The 20,536-nt window shown below is 44.7% G+C and overlaps 1 protein-coding gene across 1 annotated transcript; it reads left to right on the top strand.

Annotated features, from left to right (window-relative positions):
- Positions 1-18,998: 18,998 nt before the first annotated feature.
- On the top strand, positions 18,999-19,890 carry LOC147867410 (uncharacterized). The gene has a single exon (XM_087339604.1). The coding sequence runs from the start codon at positions 19,065-19,067 to the stop codon at positions 19,614-19,616; it is 552 nt and encodes a 183-aa protein (XP_087195730.1). The 5' UTR covers positions 18,999-19,064; the 3' UTR covers positions 19,617-19,890.
- Positions 19,891-20,536: the final 646 nt, after the last annotated feature.

Raw genomic sequence — 20,536 nt, forward strand, 5'->3', positions numbered from 1 at the left:
CTTCGTTGGACGGTTCCGGATGATATGCATCCCTAGCATCTGTCTTGTCGAACCCAAGTCCTTCATTGCGAAAGTTCGGTTGACAGTCTTCTTCAGCATCCGTATTCTGGCTTTGTCTCGTTCGACGATCAACATGTCATCCACGTACAGAAGGAGTATCAAGAAGTCGCCTCCTTCGAACTTCTTCACAAACATGCAGTGATCGGCTTGCGTCTTGTGGTACCCTTGATCGGTCATGAAGGAGTTGAACTTCCGGTACCATTGTCGGGGAGCCTGCTTTAGTCCGTACAAGCTCTTCTTCAACCGGCAAACCAGATGGACCTTCCCTTTCTCCACGAATCCTTTCGGTTGCTGCATGTAGATCTCCTCTTCGAGGTCGCTGTGAAGGAATGCCGTCTTCACGTCCAGCTGCTCTACCTCGAGGTCCATGCTTGCTGCTATACTCAGTACCGTCCGGATGGAGGTCATCTTTACTACCGGGGCAAATATCTCGTCGAAGTCCACACCCTTCTTTTGTTGGAACCCCTTCACCACAATCCTGGCTTTGTGTCTCGGGGGGTTGCCGGCATCTCCCGGTTTCAACTTGTACACCTACTTGTTTCGGAGTGCTCGCTTTCCTTTCGGCAACTCCACGAATTCGTACATATGGTTCTCATGCAGGGAATCCATCTCACCCTGCATGGCACTTAACCATTTGCGTCTATGGGGGTCACTTTTAGCTTCCTTGAAGCTTTCTGGCTCCCCCTCATCGGTCAGCAGCACATGCTCTGTATCCGGAAATCTCCGGGGGGGCCTTCTCTCTCTGAGAGGATATCTCCATCTTTGGGCTTCGGTAACCGTCTCCTCCATTTGCTCTTCATCCGAACCCGATTTGGGATCTTGGCCGGTTCCGGTTTCAACTTCCTCTACTTCTTCTGCCGGTTCGGTATCCTCACCGTAACCGGCTGGTTCCTCGAGTGCTAACCGGTCTTTTGCCAGTTGGGTCTGCTCATCGTAAAATCGATCCTTACCGGTCGACTCGGAGTTCATTATCTTCTTCTCCGACTCCCAATCGGCGAGTGTCTTGTCCTTCATGAAGATAATATCTCGACTCCGGAATACCTTCTTGTCGACCAGGTCCCACACTTGGTAACCGAACTCATCGTCGCCGTAACCGAGGAATATGCATGGCCGGGTTTTCGGATCTAGTTTTCCTCTCCGGTCCTTAGCTACATGCACATACGCAAGACACCCGAATACTTTCCGATGCCGGTAGGACACTTCCTTACCGGTCCAGACTCTCTGTGGCGTGTCTCCGTCCAAGGGTATTGAGGGTGATCTGTTTATCACATATGTCGCCATTGACAGTGCCTCAGCCCAAAACTTCTTGGGTAGTTTTGCATGCACCAGCATACTCCGGACCCTCTCCATTATGGTTCGGTTCATCCTCTCGGCCAAACCGTTTTGTTCCGGCGTCTTCGGCATGGTAAATTCGAGCCGGATTCCCTTCAAGCGACAGTACTCCTCGAACTGTCCCCGGTATTCTCCTTTGTTATCTGCTCGAACCGCCTTCAGCTTTCGGCCGGTTTCTCTTTCCACTCTCGCGTGGAGCTCTTTGAAGACGGATAGCACCTGATCCTTCGTCTTCAACGGTGGGGCCCACAGCTTCCGGTTGTGGTCATCTATGAACGTCACAAAGTACTGCGATCTTGCATGTGACTTCGTGTCCACTTGACACACATCAGTATGCACCAACTCCAGTGGTGCATTATGTCTCATCGGTGGCCTTGGTCGGAAGGAGGTTCGGTTTTTCTTACCGGCCTGACAATCAGTGCACCTCTCCAAGTGCACGTTCTTCACTGGTATGAGGTTGTCATCTGCAAGCCTCTTCATCCCCTTCTCGCTCATGTGACACAACCTTTTGTGCCACAACTCACCGGCAGTGTCAGATGCCACATTCACTTCCTCCAGACATAACCGGACATTCATCAGGTACAACGTGTTTACCTTCCGGGCCCGAGCCACAATCAGGCTCCCTTTACTGAACTTCATAACACCGTTCCGGATGCTACCCGTGTAGCTTTCATCATCTAGCCGACCGGCTGATATCAGGTTCAGATGAACCTCCGGAACGTGTCGGACATCCTTCAGTAGCAGCTTGCATCCGGTTGGTGTTGTCAGCCACATGTCTCCTATGCCGACAATTCGGCATGTACCTTCATTCCCCATCCGGACACAGTCGTGATCACCGGCTGAGTAGGATGAGAAGCATTTCCGGTCTGGGGTAAGGTGAAACGACGCTCCGGAGTGGACCACCCAGGTCATCCTTTCGCCGGCAAGATTTATCTCACTCTCCTCGGTGATGAGCATCAACTCTTCTTCACTTGCCGCGATTGTCGTCATTCCCTTCCGGTCCGTTCCCCTCCGATCTTTACCATTCCGGTCCGGTGTCTGCTTCGAATCGGTATCGTCGGTTTCCTTGTCTTTTCGGAAATGCCGACAGTTCTTTTGGAAGTGTCCCGGCTTGCCGCAATAGAAGCAAGTAGGCCTCCCCCTTGACTTTGACCATGTCCCCGACTTCTCCCGGTTCTGGGGACTACGGTTCCTTTATCTTCCGCGTTCCGATTAGGTAAGGAGCGCTTTGGAGTCGGAGCTCGTATCCTTATCTTTCCGACGCGCCTCCTCATCTAGCAAGCTCGATGTAGAAAGTAGCGTGCGGAAGCAAGTATGAAGACCAAACAGAAGGGAGGAAACTTAGGTTTAATGGAGAGCTTGAGCTTACACGGTGTACGCAGGAGAGACAGAGAGAGAGAGACACACAAAAAACTATATTCAACAATAATACTCAATCTGTACATAAGACGTGCTTCAGTGAACACTTTTATACAAGTCCTAGAAGGACTGACCAAAGTACTGACAGTACTTCAATGCTCATCAAGAGCTCCTACACTAACTCCCAAATATATTCCTCACGGAATATCTTTCCTAACGGCCTCCCAGTTTACGCACTCGGCCTAACCGATCGGTCCCAACCGATCCGGTTCTCGGCTTCTTCAGCCGATCCAGCCGATGTTGAGCTTGTCTCTCAACACTCGACTTCACCCTTGCTAGGGATAACCGTTTCCCTTCCGGCCCGGCGTTGCCCAAAGTGACAACCAACGTCTCCCAACTATTTGGGAGGGAACCGAGCAGGAGTAGCGCTAGTACCTCATCGGCGAGAGTTACTTCCAATGATGTTGCCTGGTGGATCATGTTACGGGCATGACCATATAATATCCCGTGGTAAGAATTTACCGTAGTATTCTATACACATGGATAAGTGTGAGGGTTAAATGAGAGTGTAAAGAAGGGGAGGATTACTTTTAATCCTCGGGATTGAGACAACCCATTAGGTCAAGTGTGAACTTGCCTGGGGGCCTTGGGTTTCGCTATAAATAAGAGGCCTAGCTACCCTCATTTGATCATCTTTTGACTACATCGAGACTCTGCTCGTGTGGCGGGTCAACTCTTGTAGCGAGCGCGCCAGCACCAGGTACGACTCGACGCCACGGCGGTGGTATGGGACGCCGATCGAGGCTCGAGTCCGTCTCGATCCCTTCGCTCGGGGGTGGTCGGGTGGATCGGCACCCTTCTTTCTCTTTCTCCTTTCTATCTTTCATTTCTTTATCCTTATCTTAAGCTTACGTTAGTACCAAGATCTATAATATTTGGTATCAGATTTTTGTACTAATGTTTCTTTGTTTTTCATTTGTCTTTTGATTCATGCTGATCGATCGTTGTGCGGTTGGCCTTGATCCAGACAACGATCAACAAAGAACTTCGGTAACTCTTTCCATAATTTTCTTTCTATTCTCTCTTCTCCCATCTAATCATGTGTTTAGTTTATATGTAATTTTTTTTCATTAAGTCAATGATGTTGTAGTGGTCTTTAATTGATTATCTAAAACGTTTACATATGTGCACGAGTTCAATACCTCGTTTGACATGTTAATAATATGTGATGAGTGTCGTATGCGTACGAGGTTAATATCTCAATTACGTATTACGTTCACGAACATATGTTACGTTTGCATATGAGTTTAATACCTTGATTTGTTGTAAACGATATGCGTTTGGTCTCGTATGCGTAAGAGGTCAATACCTCCATTGCGTATTACGATGATCTCTTATTTGTGGATGTTTCGTGTGCGTAGAGGTATATACCTCGATTACGTATCTCGATCACATCATTTGTGGCTATTTACTATAACGATATGTTGAATATAGGCATATGTGGTCACATATATACGTATTTGATCGTATATATGTGATAAGTAAACATATGTGTATATTCGTTATTACGTGATTATATCGAAAGTTGTCATGATCGGGAAAAGGATGTTGGTGGCCGTCCTCACATTTTTGTGAGAATGGCGTTGTCACCATCCCTTTTTCAACATTTTTTTATTGTTGATAACCCCGTTGACGACCTCGATTTCGTTACGTAAAGAAACGCCAATAGCCAAAATGATGTTGAGTACGTAGGGCTTGACCCACTTCAAGTGAGGTCGCTCCAATGACGCGCGTATCCAACATCCCTCCCTCGTTACATGGATACGATGCCACCATGAGCTCGTTCTTACGAGAGGCATTCGTAATGACGTGACCATGTGATGGCGCACGTGAGCCTACTACGAAACGAGGGCTCATTTGGCTTGACCATTAGGTTGCACTTTGGCGTATGCCATCGTAATTACGAGACTTGAGGTTAGGTAACGTACCAACATAGTTTTGGTAAATGAGGGCGAAATAAGGACCCTTGACATATATGTTCTTTTAAAAAAACATATATGATCAATTGCCTCGCATATCTCTTATACGCATCAAACATTAAACATTCGAGAAGACCAACTTACTTGGTTGGCTCAAGTGTTTAATGTATTTGTTCTCGAGGTCTCGAGTTCAAATATGACCAAGACCATACGACATCCTTGATACATATGACTATACCACATGTTTAGACTTAAGGTCTAAGTGCACCTCGGGGTCCTCGTAATAGGACTTAAAGAGCCGAAACCACTTATGTGGGCACCAAAACATAGTTTATTGTTAACATTTTTTTCGTGTATAAACTATTCATGACGCGAACATACATGGTTGAGCCTCGGGGAGCCACCATGAAAAAATCGATATAGAGATCAGGGAAAGACATTTATTTGTCACCCCCATGGTTTTTAAAACACCTTTGTGTTACCATAGTAACCTGATCTTGAACCTCATCTCATACGTCTAGAGGGGTATTGACGTGAGATAATGATATCGATTAATGCTCGCCCATGATATGTTTACATCACGACATGATGTTATGACTATATCTCTGACCTTATCCTATTTCTTTTCCAGAAATAATCTTTAATGGCTCAAATTAACGACCCGATGTCATCCGCTCAAGCAGAAGGAACTCAAGGGAATCCTCCTGGACAAATGTCCACTGAGATGTATTTGGCACAAATAACCCAATACCTTAGTTTCACCGCTCAACAGATGACCGAACTTCGGCAATCTCAGAGTGCTCTTGAGGCACGTGTCATTAGTCTACAACGTGAGACTAATAGACCTGATGAGCGACAGGGTGAACCATCATTTGTCGTTAAGCCATTTACGGGAGACAAAAAAGAAAGAACCGAAGAAGCAATCTGCACATGGCTGGGACGATGGGAGTCTCATTTTGAGCTCTATCCCACGCCAGATAGTACGAAGATTGCATATGTCGGCTGAGAACTCGGGGGTAAGGCCGCCGCCTGGTGGCGTGGCCTCCGTACTATGGGGAAATTGCCCGATACCTGGACAGATTTTGTCACGGTTTTTAAGGGCCAATTTCTGCAACCTCCCTCTCGAACCGAGGCAGCACAAGCTTTAATGAACCTCTCTAGCAGGAAATTTTCCTCGCTAGAAGACTATGTTCACCATGCTAGAACCCAAATCCAAAAATCGGGTCTAGAAGGGGACAATTGGTTGATAGCTTGTTTTGTCAATGGCATCCCCAATTCGGACTATCACTGGATAGTGCACGATAAGGATCCAAAATCCTTCGAAGAGGCCGTTGAAATAGTTCTTCGCTATCAACACACTTCGAAGAAGGACCATAACAAACCCAACGAAGCGCCCGGGACTAACCAGTTGCAATTTGTTGGGAAACGCAAGACACCCAACGAATTCCTGGATCGCGATTGTAAGCGACAACATCCTTTTTGTGTATTCTGCAAAAAGAAGGGTCATACAAAAGATCAATGTCGAAAGCTCCAACGGAAAGAGCACGACAACAAAGCTAAAGCTGCAGACCATAAAGGTCAGATTCCTAATGTCCTTCAGGTCTATACACATCATTTAAGTAATTGTCAATGTTCTTTCCCTCACTATGTATTGGGTCCCAATGATTTACTACGTGCAAACGGGTATATCAATGGATCTCCCGTACAATTTTTATTTGATTCGGGAAGCTCACACAATTTTGTGAATGATCGTTTGGTTCGGATATGGGGAATCCAACCCACCGTAAGTGATCACACCTACACGGTGCACTTGGCTGATGGAAGAGTACAATACTTCAACGGGGCGATTCATTCATTAGGAATTTCTATTGATACTTATATAGAGGAAGTAGACTTCCATGTAATGAATCTTTGTACCACCGATGTAATACTGGGTTATCCCTGGTTTTATAATAAAAACTCTTCTTTATTTATTGATTGGGTTCGTCATTCCATTTCTTTTGTACTGAACGATTGTACGCATTTTATTCAATGTGTAAAAAAACAATCCCTCTCGATTGTTTCCTCGTGTCCATCAATATCCGAGTTGTCTTGTTCTACGTTATTTTATTGTGTACTTGATCTGGACATTCACGTTTACAATATCGATAATGTCCCGATTCAATTAACATATTTTGAACAACAACAACTTGATGAAATCTTAAATGATTTTCATGGTGTTTTTCCAAGTGAACTACCTGATGGGTTACCTCCTAAACGTAATATAGACCATCGTATAGATATTGTACCTGGTGTTGCACCAATAAGTATACCTCCGTATCGCTTAAGTCGATCCGAAGAAGATGAGGTATCTAAGCAACTCAAGGACTATTTACGAATGGGTTATATACGTTATAGTAAATCTCCATGGGGTGCACCAGTTCTCTTGGTTAAAAAGAAAGAGGGCACATGGCGTATGTGTATTAATTACCGACGCTTGAATAAAGTGACGATCAAGAATTCGTATCCATTGCCCCGGGCTGACGATCTAATTGACCGTCTCCAGGGAGCTCGGTATTTTACGAAACTTGATCTCCGTACTGGCTACCATCAAATACGAATAAGTGAGGACGATGTTCCTAAAACGGCATTTTGTACGCGCTATGGCCATTACGAGTTTTTGGTTATGCCTTTTGGTTTGACCAACGCTCTGGCTACTTTTCAACAAGAAATGAATGACATTTTCCGAGAACAACTTGGAAAATTTGTCGTTATTTTCTTGGATGATATTTTAGTTTATAGCCGTACATTACAAGAACATGCTAGACATGTCCGCTTTGTTTTACAAACATTGCGTGACAAACAGTTTTATGGGAAGATCTCAAAATGTGAGTTCTTCAAGAAATCAATTACTTATCTAGGACATCTCATAACCGAACGAGGAGTTGAAATTGATCCTTCTCGCATTGAGAAAATCAAGCTTTGGCCCACTCTTCGGAATATTCGAGAAGTTCGATCATTCCTTGGTTTTGTGGGGTTTTTGCGAAAGTCTCTTCGTAATTACTCCCAATTGACGACGCCGTTTACTGATCTTTTAAAAGGTCAAACGCGTAAGTCTACAAAACCTATTGTGTGGAATGCTACACTAGACCTTGCCTTTAAGGAACTCAAGGACCTGGTTTGCAAGGCTCCTTCACTTCTTTTACCCGATCCTTCAAAACCTTTTGAGGTTGAAACCGATGCAAGCGATTATGCTATAGGTGCTGTCTTGTATCAAGATGGTAAACCAATAGCATTCGAGAGTAAGAAACTTGATTCTACTCAATGTCGCTATACCGTTCAAGAAAAGGAATTATTTGCAGTTATACATGCGCTCAAAACATGGCGCCATTATCTTTATGGAAATCACTTTGTGGTAACCACGGACCACGAGTCCTTGAAATATTTTTGTGACCAACAAGACTTGAAAGGTCGTAAGGCACGATGGGCAGATCTCATCCAGGACTTTGATTTTTCCATACGATATCGTAAAGGTTCCATGAACACTGTCGCTGATGCACTAAGTCGCATCCGTGAAGTTAACATGCTTAGCTTCACTGAAATATCATCAGATCTTTATGATCACCTTCGAGGAAAGTATCCTGATGACAGTTATTTTGCAAAATACTGGGCAAGAGTTGAGTCTGGAACAGACACCACCACATCCTCGAAGGAATACTTCCACATTGCTAACGGTTTGCTCTACCGTAATGGGAAGGTTTGTGTTCCAGATTTACCCAAGGTCAAAAAGAGGATTCTTTTTGAATGCCATGATGCACCCTGAGCAGGGCACCCTGGAATACATCGTACACTCGTTCTCATCTCCACTCAATTTTATTGGCCTAAGATGCGTCCTGACATACATAGCTATGTGACTAAATGTCACCAGTGTCAGGTTAACAAAGCCGAGCGACTTAAAGCCGAAGGACTTTTACATCCCTTGGACATTCCCAATAATAAGTGGGAAAGTATATCCATGGATTTTATTGTTAGCCTTCCTCGCACCCAAAAAGGTCATGATGCCATCTGGGTTGTCGTTGATCGACTAACTAAAATGGCCAGATTTATTGCTACTAAAACCACGGTAACAGCTCCTGAATTGGCTTACCAATTCGTTGACGAATTGTTTCGTTTTTATGGGTTACCGATGGATATCGTGAGTGATCGAGATCCAAAGTTTACTAGTGACTTCTGGACACAAGTCTTTAAGAAGTTAGAAACTACGTTGAGCATGAGCTCCACGGATCATCCTCAATCCGATGGACAGACAGAACGAGTAAATCAAATTATTGAGGACATGCTTCGAGCATACGTTGGTGCAAAACCAACAAAATGGGAACGTTATCTCCCAATTTTGGAGTTTGCTTATAACAGCTCCAAGCATACGTCGACGGGATATAGTCCTTTTATGTTGATGTATGGTTTTCAGCCACGAGCCCCGATTGATGTTACTATCCATCATGATGAGTTGCGAAGTACGCAAAACTTTCTTCGGGATATGCAAGATATGTTGCATATTGCACGAGATAATATAAAAACAGCTCAAGATAGAGCGCGTTTTTATGCCGATCATCATAGGCAACCTCGTGTATTCAACCCTGGACAGAAGGTATTTTTACGTGTACCTCACAATTCTAAGACATTGTCTACGGGTAAGTGCGCTAAGTTAGCCCCACGGTTTTGTGGACCTTTTACAGTCCTCAAACGCATTGGGTCATCAGCCTATCGTCTCGCTCTTCCCGATGGTGTTGGAATTCATCCAGTCTTTCATGTGAGTCGTCTAAAAGAACTTCTAGGTTCTGGCGACAATACAGTTACGACTGAAACTCTGGTTACTTCTGAAGAATTATCTTCTAAACCACATGTGCTAGAAAGAATTCTCGATGTTAAAACAAAAAAATTACGTACTAAAGAAATCCGAGAATTTAAAATAAAATGGATGGATAAATCAATAAAAGATGCCACATGGGAACGCGAAAATACCGTTAGAACTAACTTCCCTAACTTTCCATTGCAAGAGTGCAATGTTTTAAAGAGGGGGAGTATGTTACGGGCATGACCATATAATATCCTGTGGTAAGAATTTACCGTAGTATTCTATACACATGGATAAGTGTGAGGGTTAAATGAGAGTGTAAAGAAGGGGAGGATTACTTTTAATCCTCGGGATTGAGACAACCCATTAGGTCAAGTGTGAACTTGCCTGGGGGCCTTGGGTTTCGCTATAAATAAGAGGCCTAGCTACCCTCATTTGATCATCTTTTGACTACATCGAGACTCTGCTCGTGTGGTGGGTCAACTCTTGTAGCGAGCGCGCCAGCACCAGGTACGACTCGACGCCACGGCGGTGGTATGGGACGCCGATCGAGGCTCGAGTCCGTCTCGATCCCTTCGCTCGGGGGTGGTCGGGTGGATCGGCACCCTTCTTTCTCTTTCTCCTTTCTATCTTTCATTTCTTTATCCTTATCTTAAGCTTACGTTAGTACCAAGATCTATAATAGATCAGCTCCTGGAAGGCATTCATGTGCTCCGCCATGCTGGAGCCATCTTGGTACCGGAGTCTTACTAGCTTCCGAAATACCGAAACCTGATTAACAACATTTTTGTTCTAAAACATAATGCCGATCTTCTCCCAGAGCTCATGAGCCTTGCTCTCTTCATTGAAGTTGTTGTATAGACTCATGTCGATGAAGCACTGTATGTACGTCGTTGTCTTCATGTGCATCTCCTCCCATATCGCGGCGTCGATTTTGTCTGGTCTCTTGTTCGCGAACTAAACCGGCAGCCAAAGCTCTTTAACCACGAGCATGTCCCTCATCTTCAACTTCCACACCGAATAGTTGGAGCCGGTGAGCTTGAACATGCCTCCCAATGAATCGTCCATTTTTTCTGTGTCGTTTCGCTCTGATACCACTTTGACAGGAACTACACGCTCCGATGAACAACGCTCGGCCACAACCGAGTCTAAAATCAAACACAGAAAACGAGTAATGAACGCACGACACAAAAGTGAGAGAAGAGTGCACAGGATGTTTAATGTGGGAAACCCTGAGAGGGAAAAACCACGGGAGTCCACCGACTCCAAACTATCACTATATCACAATGATTACAACAGTGAGTTCACTGAGGCAACAACCTCGTGCTCACGATCTTTGCCATAGGTGGCGGTTAAAACAGAGGCAACGACCTCTTCCTCTCTCTCTCTCTCTCTCTCTCTCTCTCTCTCTCTGTACACGGTTACGCGCTCTCTAGTCTTGCACCAACAAGAATGACAACAACAACAACTAAAGTTTGCCCTAAGTCATATTTATACTAATATAAATTTTCGGCTATTTACAAATATGGCCCCGATGGACTCTCAGAAACATATTTATGAATATGTCCCTTCATCCGGTGAGCACTCCTCACCGGGCCTACATCATCCGGCGCTTGCCGGGCACACGTCATCCGGTTCTCACCGGGTCTTCCGTTGCCGGATACTCCACATCCGGTTCTCACCGGGTCTTCCATAGCCGGGTTTAGGGACTATTCTTCTCACTTCCCATCCGGAGGGACCTGTTTCGTAACAATTTTCCCTATAGAAGCCATATCTCTAAAAACCCCTAATTTTTCTTTTCTATTAATCTTAGTAAACCTAAAACTTCTAAATCCCAATCTTGGGACATATTATAATTTCCTTTTCCTTTGTTAATGACTTTATATACGCGATCCACATGAGCATCATCAAGTCTGGAGTCGCACATCGGGAAACCATGTCGAGAATCGGCAAGCAGTTTGTCTCGATAATTACTTCCACCGTTATCAAATAGTCTTTGTCGGCCTTAACAGCCGAAACGATACCCCTGAGCTCGCGTTTAACGGCAAATCCTCATTGTCGGTCGCGTAGTACCTTCACGCCGAACCGGATGGGAAACCTCATGCCGGCCTCGTCGTCATGATTGATCACCCATCCGATTCTGGTCGGGCTCGTGTCCACCATCACGAAAACGGAGTGCCCTTCTTGTACGCCACTTTCTGGAGAGCCGGTGCCGCCGTTAGCTTTTCCTTCAGTCTCCGGATCGCCTCCATGTGCTTGTTGCTCAATTTGAATTTCCAGCCTTTCTTTAGCAAGCCATAGAGTGGCTTGACAATATGTGCGTAGTTCAGAATCCAAACGTGGTAGAAGGTGCACGCCCCAAGGAACCGTCGGATTTCCGTGACCAACCAATACTCTTCCTTCATCGCCGAGAAGGCCTCTACCTTCGGCTGAGACAGTCTCCAGCCATATGGCCCGCATAGGTCATTGACTACTAGGATCTCTGATTGTCTGAAAGCCTACTTCTACCCGGAGAAGGTAAGTCGAGCGCCCTCAAGCCTGTGCCATATCTTCTTGCAGTCAGAGATGTGGTCCAAAACAAATCCCAGGCATCCGTCTGCCACGATCGACTCATCTTTCGCGTCCTATGAACATCCCTTGATCGGGATGTCCAAAAATGGCAGGGTGATGTTCAGGATGCAGTCCCTCAACACCTTGTTCATCGCATTCACCATGTGCGCCACTGAATTGGTTCCCCCTTGCGGTAGGGTACACATCCGAACTAGGCCGAGAGGGGTTCGCATTGTTGTGATGTCTCTACTCTCCACAGCTTGTTGGAACTAGTTATACCTAGAGTATAAGTCGTTGACCAAGTAGATAGACCTTCCAGCGAAGGCCTCTGCAAACTCGTCGATCGTTGGACCGACTCCTTCATTTCGAATGGTCACCTTGTTGACCTGATGCATGTCTTGAATAAAGAGCAGTGTGTTGTTCTCTTCGGCACCATAAACCACTTATTCGAGTATGGGGCGCTTGACGGCTCAAGGATACCCATATTGACCTTCTCCTTGAACAGCTCCATCAACTTCAGGATGTGAGCTGTTGGTACCGGAATCGGTTTGAGGTTCCACAGTACATGCGACACTGCGAAGATCACCATCAGTTCTACGATTGTCGGGTCAATGCACCCAATCTCCCCCGATGAGAATACAAAGGCTTTCCCATGCATCCCGAGCATCCTCTAAAACCAGTCCAACTCTGTCGGCAGTAGGAAGCCAACCCCACCAATCTTCAGCTCCCGTAGCGTCTCATCGGTGAACCAGTGCCCTATGTCGGCCAAATCTCATAAACTCGGGTCCATCGCGACCCCTTTCATCCATTCCCAGCTGTCCTCCGGCAAGGGAGCCATGACTGGCCTCACCTTCCAGTCCACAATCTTGTACTTTGTATCTACTCGAGCGGTCCAATCCGACCTGATCATCTTCCCGAAGTCCGCCATAACTTCGTACATCTCGACGGAATTTACTGGAACAACCCGATCTTCGCTAAGATACTCCTCCACTACCCTCTTGATCTCCCCAAGGGTGTCATCGAATGAGACCGCCTCTACGACACTACTACTCGAGTTGTCAAGGTCCAAGGCTCCACGTGCCTTCAGACGCCTTTCAACTTGCTTCTTCTCCCGACCACCAATGCCGGCTATAGTACATGTGTGGGGTTTCTAGAGAGCCAAAATTTCCTACTTATGTACATGTGTGGGGTTTCTTCCGGTTGTCCGGACTATCATGGCCCCATGCCTTGATAGTCCTCTCTAAAGATCCTCTCGGCTCTCTCCGTCGAGAGAATCTCGGTTTTGTTCATGATTCGGCCTTACTGTTAAGAAGTGGACGGAGTGCTTACCGTCCTGACTCTTTACCCTCACATATGTCAAACCGTTGTCCAGCACCTTCATTTCCATCCAAGCCGCCATAATGTAAGGTTCACCAAGAATTACCGGGTGGGAGGATGTCTCCTACACGAAGAAATGTTGGTCTATTTCGACGTCACCGACCTTCACCTTGATGTTCAGGCACACATCATGAAGCTCCTCGGTAGAGCGGGTTGTCGTGCATATCTTCCAATCATGCTTCGTGTTGATCGGCCACTTCCCCTTTTTATAGAAGTCCATCGACATCAAATTGATTTCCGATCCGTGGTTGATCAACGCCACCACCGGCTCCTTCACATCCCCGATTTGGACCGAGGTCTCTGTCGTCACTCTGGCCCAGTGTAGGATCATATAGTGGCTATCCGGAAACTCCTCTTCCATCGCCACCTCTTCGATGTGGGCCGCATTCACTTCAACCGGCTTCTTCGACCCTGGCTCCGTCGAAAACCGCTTCCTTTTTACCACGTCCATGATGGAATAATGGAATTCCCTCATTGTTATCCCTAGCACCTCCCTCAAGGTGAGCTCCACCCGGTTGTCGAGGATTCCTTCCTCCAAGACCTTCTGCAGGTCCATTGGTCTCTCTATCTCCGACCGGAACTGAAAGCCTGACAACCTCGTCTTCTCCTGTGAGCCGGCTGGTCCTTCGTCATTCTTCTTCGGCCCACTCCGGGTGTCATACCGGTTCAAGGACCGGCCTTTCCAGCCCGCTTATATTCTACTAGAACCTCGTAGTGCTAGCACGTGGCTTCAACGAAGCTGGTTTTCTCTTCTACCAGATCGTCCCATCGGGTGCCCTCTTGGACCCGTTTCTCCGCACAGTCCGCTTCTTCCTTCCTTAACCACATGCCAGATAGACCCTCTAGCACATGTGACGAGAGTCTAGTACTACTTCCGGATCCGATGCCCTTCTCTTTGCCTACCCAGGTCCCTACCGACACCGAGTAGTGAATGGCCTTGGCATTCCGAGCCACGGCTTCCTCCATTTGCCTCTTCATGCCACATCTTCTGGTGTTCACCTCGAGAGGCCTTCGCGTGTCACATACGTGCACCCATCCATTCTAGAGGTACACAACATTGTTCTTGAGTGCTTCAGCAATATCGGTTCACTCTCTCTCTGCATGTGGCCGAAGGCATTACACCACATGCACCTCTGGTCGTTCGGTGGGCGCCGATCATGTGATTGGCCGTCGCCTTCCCTCCGGGCTGGGCAATCTAGAGGTCTCGTACCATCCTCGATAGCTCCTCCAGATTTGTGCCCCCGAATAGGCCTTTCACCACGTCGGTTGGAACCACGCCTGACTCGAGCCACCTCCTAGTATCTTCTGACCGAGTCGGAATCTCCTCCGTCCTCTTCCCGGTGGTCGGTTCGGCCGCTGACACCCCCGCATCGTTCAACTCCCGCCGCTTGTCAACATAACTACATACTCTCTTAACAACGGTCCAATCGGTCGTGAGCCCTTTATCCATGAGGAGACCCACCTTCTCCTGATCATGCGTTGTCGTGAAGGTACGACAAAGACACGCGAACTTGAGGCAGGACCTCGGGGCCTCCGACTAGAGGATATCAAAGTCGTGCATTTATACTTTAAGAAGTAGCGGAAATGAGAAAATTTAGTAATTTTTCATTAGCAAAGAAAAGAAAATTACAATCTATCCCAATATTGTGATTACGGAAGTTTAGGCTTAAAGAGATTAATAGATAAGAAAAATTAGGGTTTTTCGAGAGATATGGCTTCCATAAGGAAAATTAGGGTTTTTCGAGAGATATGGCTTCCGTAAGGAAAATTAGGGTTTTTGGAGAGATATGACTTCCATAAGGAAAATTATGGTTTTTGAGTTATAACCCTTCGATAAGGAAAATTAGGGATTTTGAGAAAGAGATGGCTTCCGTAAGGAAAATTAGGGTTAGGGTTTTCTCCTTGATAGATTTTTCCTTTCCCCCAAATTCTAAAATTTTCTGAGCCACTCCCCTCGTTTAGGGTTTTTCTTTGTTACCACTCAAAGAAACACTTGCATGAAGAAACTCCAGTTTCCATTCCCCCAGTTCAGTTGCATGCGTCCCACGTGGCGTTTTCTTTAGGTGTATGGACTTCACATTCAATTTTGGCATCCCAAATAACGTTTACTTTAGCTGCATGGCTCCACGTTCAATTACGTGAAGGCTCGTGCACTACACATATTGCCTAGCCATTCTGAACAATTCAGCAATTACAATCATCCCGACCGATCTGTGCGTAGCATGCATCCTGACCCGTCGATCCCATTCCAAAATTGTTTTTAGTTCATCAACATCAGTTCGTCCAGGCAATTCAATCGCATCCGTTCGTCTGAACAGTTTGACCTTAATCATCACAACCATTATATGCTCCAAACACACAAATACAAAGTAATGGGTTCTAGGTCTACTTATATACTGCTAGATCCGATGTTGTCCTATTTATGTGGGATATCTTACATTTCTATTTCCCATCTTCTCAAGCTTTATACTCACATAACTTGATACGTAGTTATTTCCCATCTTCTCCCGATCATGCGTTGTCGTGAAGGTACGACAAAGACACGTGAACTTGAGGCAGAACCTCGGGGCCTCCGACTAGAGGATACAAATTTGTGCATTTATACTTTAAGAATTAACGAAAATGAGAAAATTTAGTAATTTTTCATTAGCAAAGAAAAAAAAATTACAATCTATCCCAAGATTATGATTATAGAAGTTTAGGCTTAAAAAGATTAATAAATAAGAAAAATTAGGGTTTTTGAGAGATATCGCTTCCGTAAGGAAAATTAGGGTTTTTCTAGAGATATGGCTTCCATAACGAAAATTAGGGATTTTTGAGAGATATGACTTCCGTAAGGAATATTAGGGTTTTTGAGAGAGATATGGCTTCCATAAGGAAAATTTGGGTTAGGGTTCTCCTTGATAGATTTTTCCTTTCCCCCAAATTCTAAGATTTTTTGAGCCACTCCCTCCTTTTAGGATTTTTCTTTGTTACCACTTGAAGATACACTTGCATGAAGGAACTCCAGTTTCCATCCCCCCAAGTCAGTTGCATGCGTCCCACATGGCGTTTTCTTTAGTTGTATGGACTTCACGTTCAATTACGGTGTACCAAATAACGTTTACTTTAGCTACATGGCCTCCACGTTCAATTACGTGACAGCCCGTGCATCCCTACCGATCTGTGCGTCCTATGCATCCTGACCCATCAATCCCGTTCCAAAATCGTTTTTAGTTCATCCACCTCAGTCCGTCCAGGCAATTAAGTCTCATCCGTTCGTCTGAATGGTTTGGCCTTAATCACCACAACTGTTATATGCTACAAACACACAAATACAAAGTAATGGGTTCTGGGTCTACTTATATACTGCTAGATCCGATGTTTTCTTGTTTATGTGGGATATCTTACAGTTCTGTTTCCCATCTTCTCAAGCTTCATACTCACATAACTGGATAGGTAATTGTTCGTTTCATATATAGTTTCAGAAGCTCTTGAACACGTCCATCTTTTAATACCAAAACATTAAGCTAATCTAAAATAATTTTTTCATTATTTTTCATATCGTGTGTGAAGAATCACAGCACATTCACCCCCACCAAACCTGCACATCCACCGGTATGTGCCAAGTGTAGTACCAAGTTACATCCGCCTAGTAGAAATCTTTATTCCTTCTCTGAATATTTTCCTTTCTTCATACCCTAACTATGTATGATTGAGACTGACCTTGAACCCGCTCATTGCCTACTTAGATCTCTTCCAATGCCATCACGACCACTCTTTCCACCATAGCCATGGGGACCATCCAAACCACCAAATCCGTCGACAAAGCTTTGCATCACCACGACCGGTTGTCATGGCCTCCTCCGCCTTCCCTAACCATAACCCTTCATGCACCATGCATGTGTTGCTTTCATTTTGATCACCTTTATGGACAAGACACTTCAATCTTCCTTCTTCTGTCAATCCAAGCTTGTCTTTGTTAGGCCTTATCCGAACATCGACTTTGACTATTCTTTGACTATTCCTTGTAGCCCATGCTTCAGGTACATGCTCACATTTAGGCCCTTAGACTACCAGATTGCATGTTTTCCGCTTCTTCCTTTTTCCGCTTCATCATATGTATTAGCTTTGACCTTCGCTTCCTCACCGCCACCTTCCATCTCTGGACTTATGTTGGTTCTCGGGCATAACTGCAGAACTCTCCGGAACATGTGTGAAGGGATTCTCATCCTTATCAGCTTTTGCTTGTGTCATCTTGTCCATAGCCATCTCTTTGGCTATCTCTCTGTCGGACGCATCTACGTCGGCCCTTGCTTCCTCACCGGCATTGTCCTTCTCTTGGGTCTTACATTGGTTAATGCCCAAGTCTCTCGAACAAGTGTGGAGGGTGTCATGATAGCACTCACATCATGCATCGAAAGGATCATGACACTCACATTATGACTCGAAAGGATTTGATTGAATCTAATATCGGTCGGACGGCTCGATGACGAAGGTTATAGTGGTCACTTCCGAAATGGCACATGGAAATTCTACAGGGGGAACTTGATTGTGGTTTGGGTCAAGAAATAAAATACATTATACGTGATGCATGTACGACTGAGCCGAAATGAGGTAAATGCGGCAACCGACACAATCGGAGAGTTGTGGCATAAGAGGCTATCTCACATGAGTTAGAAGGGTATGGAGATGATGGCCGGAAAACAACTCTTGCCGGAGGTGAAGAATGTGCATTTGGACAAATGTGTCGACTGCCTGGCCGACAAACGAAATAGAGCCACCTTTCGATCTAGGCCTCTGATGTAGAAGAAAACTACCTTTGAACTTTTATAGACCGATGTGTGCTATGCAGATCCAAGGTCTCATTCCGGTGGACAGTACTTTGTAACCTTCATAAATGATTATAGTCATAAGTTGTGGGCTTACGTGCAAAAGACGAAGGATCAAGTACTGAGTGTCTTCAAGGTGTTCTAGATGAGAGCCGAGAGAGAAACTGGATGGAACTTGAAGGTGGTCCGAATGGACAATGGCAGTGAATACCGAGTGCAGTTCGAGGAGAACTGTCGGTAAAACAGAATCCGGCATGAGTATATCGTGCCGAAGGCGACAATGTTGAATGGCCTAGTCGAAACGATGAACCAGACCATCATGGAGAGAGTTGCCTCTTTAATATTCTCAAAAGTTGTTTAGGATAAAATATTTGTACTTAAATTCTTTATTCCTTTTACATTAAATGATGTTTGGGGAAATCGTGAGGCTTGTAATGGTGATTTAAGATGCACTTTAATATTGAATGGAAAATTAAAAGTTATATTGGAACTAACTAGTCATATTATTGAATGGTCAACTTCGAATACATGAAATTCATCATGACGATATTGAAATGCATGCCTTCGGAGCTTTACTTCCATGATCATGTCACGATGAAATTAAAATATCATTTCGTGCTCACAAAAGTAAGCATGGCCTACAATTAAACTAAGCTTCTACATGTTGTATTCAAAGCTAGCCAAATCCTTGCAAAGGTCATTCCATATCTCTCTTGAAAACCTCATCATCAGTACTTAGAATTCATCTCAATACTTATAGCAATGGCGTCTAGATATAACGTTTCCTACATGAAGATGATGGTACTCATGGTGCTTCTAATGGCGGCATGTGTTGCAGCAAAAAAGAAGGTGGTATTGAAGTACTACACACAACAACAACTTGGGGTGAATGAGTTTGGGATGGTCTCAGCAGCTGTTCCTCCGGCCAAAGGCACATTCACTGGTGTTGGCCTTCAAGTGGTTTATAACTACACATTGACCAAGACAGGAAACCCAACATCCCAAGTATTGGGCGTCATTCGCGGCACCTCTGTGGTGACCTCCAACACTGTCAATGCCACCATTTTTCTTGTCAACACTGTTGTGCATTACGTTAATCCCAAGAAAGGGGGTCTCAAGGGCACTTTCACCACACAAGGTGAGGCCGACTTTGGTAGTGGACAACCCTTCGAATTAGCCGTGACAGGTGGCACTGGTGACTTTCGTGGCGTCTATGGCTACACTATCGCCAGCAACTTCAATTTTACGCCACCTACTGGCAACTCAACTGCCAAGGTCACAAAATTCTATCAAACTCGCCTTTGGTGGCTCTAAATTATAGATGCTTGAATTATCTTCCTCATTTCTAGGATTGATAAAAAAAATACATGGCTTTAGGAAACTCTTTCTTTCATACCAATTAATATGAATTGGTGAATGCATTGTCTTCATATATGTAGGAAGATTTATTTATTTATTTATTAAGAATGAAACTTAATATCGTGGATCATACAAAACCATGCAAAGATCAATGTCTAGTTTCATTTCAATGATGATAAGTTATGTTACACAATGTTTCACTATAGATGCAAGATGATTGTGTTCCATATTCGAGGATTCTCATTTCTTTTGTTTAAGCATGTGAATGTGCAACAATAAACAATGGCGTATTGAACATTGGAATATACCTCTTCCCTTTAAATACATTTGTTTTTTAAATCGAGAATGAAGCCACTAATATATGTCCCACTAGATGGCTAACAAGATGGGGTATGGTGAGACCTATCAAACCACATGTTTCCACTCTACCCTAACCAAAAACATCGGGTTTCAAATTACAATGTGAAGAAATCCAAATGTCTCCTAATGTAAATCGCTAGTTTACCAAGCTCGAAAACCTTCTCCAAGTCCACATCCATCCTCAGATGTTTGGTATTGGTTGTATTTTCAATGTTGTAAATATTATTTAGATAGCAAGAAGAACCTTCACCATGTGTTTTTGAGGCATCTCAAATACTTTATGAGTCCGGAAATACTAGCTCTTGGTATAGCATGATGGTGAGTTGGCTTCTTGCAAATTTTAATCTCTCATGAGGACCATAATAAATTAATACGCCAAGAAATATGCCAAATTTACACTCGGTATAAATGGATCAGCCCAGTAGAGTCACTCAAATCTAAAATGTTGTACTATAAGGAACACTTCATCCACTTCTCTAAGTTAGTTTTTATTACACAACTAAAATATCTAGATA

Source organism: Azolla caroliniana, unplaced genomic scaffold (genome assembly GCF_043228905.1).
Source record: "Azolla caroliniana isolate FFs.n. ecotype wild unplaced genomic scaffold, voAzoCaro1.0.p SCAF_2, whole genome shotgun sequence".
NCBI classification, from domain to species: domain Eukaryota; kingdom Viridiplantae; phylum Streptophyta; class Polypodiopsida; order Salviniales; family Salviniaceae; genus Azolla; species Azolla caroliniana.

Coding starts and splice junctions, on each gene's coding strand:
- LOC147867410 (XM_087339604.1), top strand. CDS start 19,065: ATGGCGTCTAGATATAACGTTTCCTACATGAAGATGATGGTACTCATG.